Genomic DNA, 3601 nt, shown 5'->3' on the forward strand with positions numbered 1-3601 from the left:
TAAAGCGTCCCCTTTACCTTTGTAGCAGTTGACTATGATGCTGCTACACCAGTCATAGGGTATGACTCCTTCGTGTATCACCTGGTTCGTAATACGGGTGACTAGGCTATAGCCAACACTGCCAGATATTTTGAGCATCTCTGCAGTGATTCCTGATGGGCCGGGGGCTTTCCCGGTCTTCATACTCTTAATTGCTTTATCTACCCTGGTACTATCAACTCGGATAGCTGGTCCCTCTATTGGGTCGACATAAGGCAGGCTCTCTTTCTCCCATTCATTCTCTTTATTCTCTTTATATAATGTGTATACATATATATTGTTTTCAAAACCTTGTTTATTTGAGGCATTAAAAAAACCCAGATTGTGCGATATTTTACAAGGTACCATAAACCAAAATGGTTGGTAAAAACCCCAGATCAAAGAATAAAAATCAGCATTCACTGTCCTGATAAATAAATAACATAGATACACATGATACATACATACATGCGTATGTCCATACATGTATACATACATACATACATACATACATACATACATACATACATACATGCGTATGTCCATACACGTATACATACAAACATTATATATAATACAAAATTATTATTTATCATATGCGTTATAAGTATGTCAATATATATTTTTTTTATATAAAGCATTTAAAAGAACTTCTTTTCTCATGGAGCATTAGTTTCCAGATGTCTGCAGGACCATATCTGATTAAAACTTCAGCAGTTGCTTGAATTTATCACCCATTCTTCAAGTAATAAATATTGTGAGAATAGAGATTACAGGAAGCGAAGCAAGACTTCCATTCATTTTCTTTCTCTTTCTTTCTAAGCAGTTGTTTCTTTGTATCTCATGGTAGTTTCTCCTTCCTGTTGACCCAGTTGTAGTAAACTATTTGTACCATTATGACAATATTTAGCAGAATGCTGCAGAGAAAGTTCATGGATACTACATGGTCTCCAGTTTCGTACAATGATGTTAAAAGACGAGCTATGAAAACAAAAAAGGAAAAAAAAAAATGTTAATAATATTAAAAATAACAATGGTTTCAAATAACAATATGCAATAATAATAATAATAATAATAATCATATGCAATAATAATAATGATTACAAACTTTGCCACAAGGGTGGCAATTTTGGGGGAGGGGATGAGTAAACACAGACAAAATTCCGCTAAGCATTTTGCCTGGTGTGTTAACACCTTAATGATAATAATAATTCTTTCTACTAAAGGCACAAGGCCAGAAATTTTGAGTGGTGGGGGTAAGTCGATTATATTGACCCAGTACTCAACTGGTACTTATTTTATCAACTCTGAAGGGATGAAAAGCTAAGTTTGTCCAGCATGGTAACAATTCTGCCAACCCACCACATTAATAATAACAATTATTATTATTATTATTATTATTATTATTTCAAATTTTCTTCCACAAGGGCAGCTCGTGGGGATGAGTCAATTACATCGACCCTAGTATTCAGCTGGTACTTATTTTATCAACCCCTGAAAGGATGAAAGGCAAAGTTGACCTCGGTGGAATTTGATGATGATGATGATGATGGATTAGAATCTAAGAAAACAACTTTTTTTTTTTAGAAAAAAATGTTAAATGCCATGGAGTAAATTTACCTGTTGAACAAACCGTCGTTGCAAGCCAAGTGGTGAAGCTTAACTGACCAACATCTTTGGACTGGTGCAAGGAATAGATCTGAAGCGATTTACTGAAGAAAGATATGGGTGTGGCCAATATCTGTTTGAAGTAGACAGGTAGGTAGACACATTTGTATTGAGATAGTATTACTGGTGGTTGCAATGGTGGTCATGGAAAGATGGTATGGTGGAGCAGGGCATGAGGCAGGCAGTAGATATAGGGGATGTGATGTAGTGATGGCAATAAAGAGGGATCATGACACAGCCGAGGGCCAGTGCTGTGCGGGTCAATCGAGTGATTAAAGCCTTCCTTCAAAATTCCATGTCATTTATGTTCAAAACATCAACTTAATAATGATGTTATTTTACAAAATTCTTCATTATTTTTCAAAATCATCTGAAACAAAAGCAGTGGCTGTGTGGTAAGAAGCTCACTTACCAACCACATGGTTCTGGGTTCAGTCCCACTGCGTGTCACCTTGGGCAAGTATCTTCTACTATAGCCTAGGGCCAACCAAAGCCTTGTGAGTGGATTTGGTAGATGGAAACTGAAAGAAGCCCATCATATATATATTATGCATGTATTTGTGTGTCTGTGTTTGTTCCCCCACCATTGCTTGACAACTGATGTTGGTGTGTTTATGTCCCTGTAACTTAGCAGTTTGGCAAAAGAGACCGATAAAATAAGTACTAGGCTTACAAAGAATAGGACCTGGGTCGATTTCTTTGATTAAAGGCGATGCTCCAGCATGGCCGCAGTCAGTTGACTGAAACAAGGAAAAGAGTAACAAAAAGTGTAAATAAAAAATAAAGGAGATTGAAAATGAGTGAGACAGAGAGAGACAGACCGGGATCAAGGACGAAGATACAATACTTACAATTGCGATTTTTAATACAGCATTTGATATAACTCCAGAAGCTAAGAAAATGCAGCTAAAGAAATAGCTACAAGTATGGTTAAGGAACATAAATTTATTCAGTAATAAATTAAGATGTTATCAATAAATGCTACATGCAGTGGGAGTAGAGAAGGCAGATGGAGTGGATAGCATAGGGGACAACCATCCAGAACGTCTGCAGAAAAACAGGGACATAGAAGGAACCATCTGTGAAATTAGAGATTTTACAGATGTTTTTTATTTCTTTATTGCCCACAAGGAGCTACACACAGAGGGGACAAACAAGGACAGACAAAGGGATTAAGTCGATTACATCGACACCAGTGCATAACTGGTACTTATTTTATCGACCCCGAAAGGATGAAAGGCAAAGTCGGCCATGGCAGAATCTGAACTCAGAATGTGGCGGAAGACGAAATACTGCTAAGCATTTCGCCCGGCGTGCTAACGATTCTGCCAGCTCGCCGCCTTTTGGTCCCTGACCTAGTGGTTACGGGTTCAGTCCCACTATACAGCATCTTTTACTGTAGCTCTGGACTGTGTGTGTGTACGTCCTTGACATCACATGACGTTTGATGATAACTGCAAGCAAACAACACCGTCATCATAAATGGTGTCATTCATTTCCTGTTTTCCATGAAAAACATATCTGACCATGGGGCAATATTACCTTGCTGAGAAACAGTTTAGGGTTGGTGTCAGCAAAAGGACTCTAGCTGTAGAAAATAAAATCTTCCTCAACAAAATCTGTCTGATTCATGCAAGCATGGAAAAGTGGTGATGGCAATGATGATGATGGTCGTGGTGATGTTGGTGTTGGTGGTGGTCATGATGATGGTGATGATGATGAGGAGGTCAAAGTATGAGCTTAAAAGGATACACCATGAATCCAGTTACAACTCTCATGTCGAATCTATCATTGTAGTAGAGCAAAATACACAGAAGAATTAAATCTGTAACAAAACAAAAAATACAATTGTATTTGAATTATAGCCTGTTGAAAGGTACAATCAAACAAAAATAACCTATATATATATATATAT

The 3601-nt window shown here is 37.4% G+C and overlaps 1 protein-coding gene across 2 annotated transcripts in view; it reads right to left on the reverse strand.

Annotated features, from left to right (window-relative positions):
- Positions 1-314: 314 nt before the first annotated feature.
- Positions 315-3601, reverse strand: part of LOC106869435 (mannose-P-dolichol utilization defect 1 protein homolog) — a 7259-nt gene continuing 3972 nt past the window's right edge. Inside the window, exons 4-7 of one of the 2 annotated variants that reach the window (XM_014915180.2) lie at positions 3439-3511; positions 2538-2604; positions 1639-1759; positions 315-999 (exon numbers count right to left, since the gene is read on the reverse strand). In XM_014915180.2, the coding sequence (XP_014770666.1) occupies positions 860-999; positions 1639-1759; positions 2538-2604; positions 3439-3511 (401 nt within the window). In that variant the 3' untranslated portion in view covers positions 315-859. The remainder of the gene's footprint in view (positions 1000-1638; positions 1760-2537; positions 2605-3438; positions 3512-3601) is intronic. The other variant, XM_014915182.2, reaches the window with a different exon arrangement.

The sequence above is a fragment of the Octopus bimaculoides genome, chromosome 19, assembly GCF_001194135.2.
Source record: "Octopus bimaculoides isolate UCB-OBI-ISO-001 chromosome 19, ASM119413v2, whole genome shotgun sequence".
In the NCBI taxonomy this organism is placed as follows: Eukaryota; Metazoa; Mollusca; class Cephalopoda; order Octopoda; family Octopodidae; genus Octopus; species Octopus bimaculoides.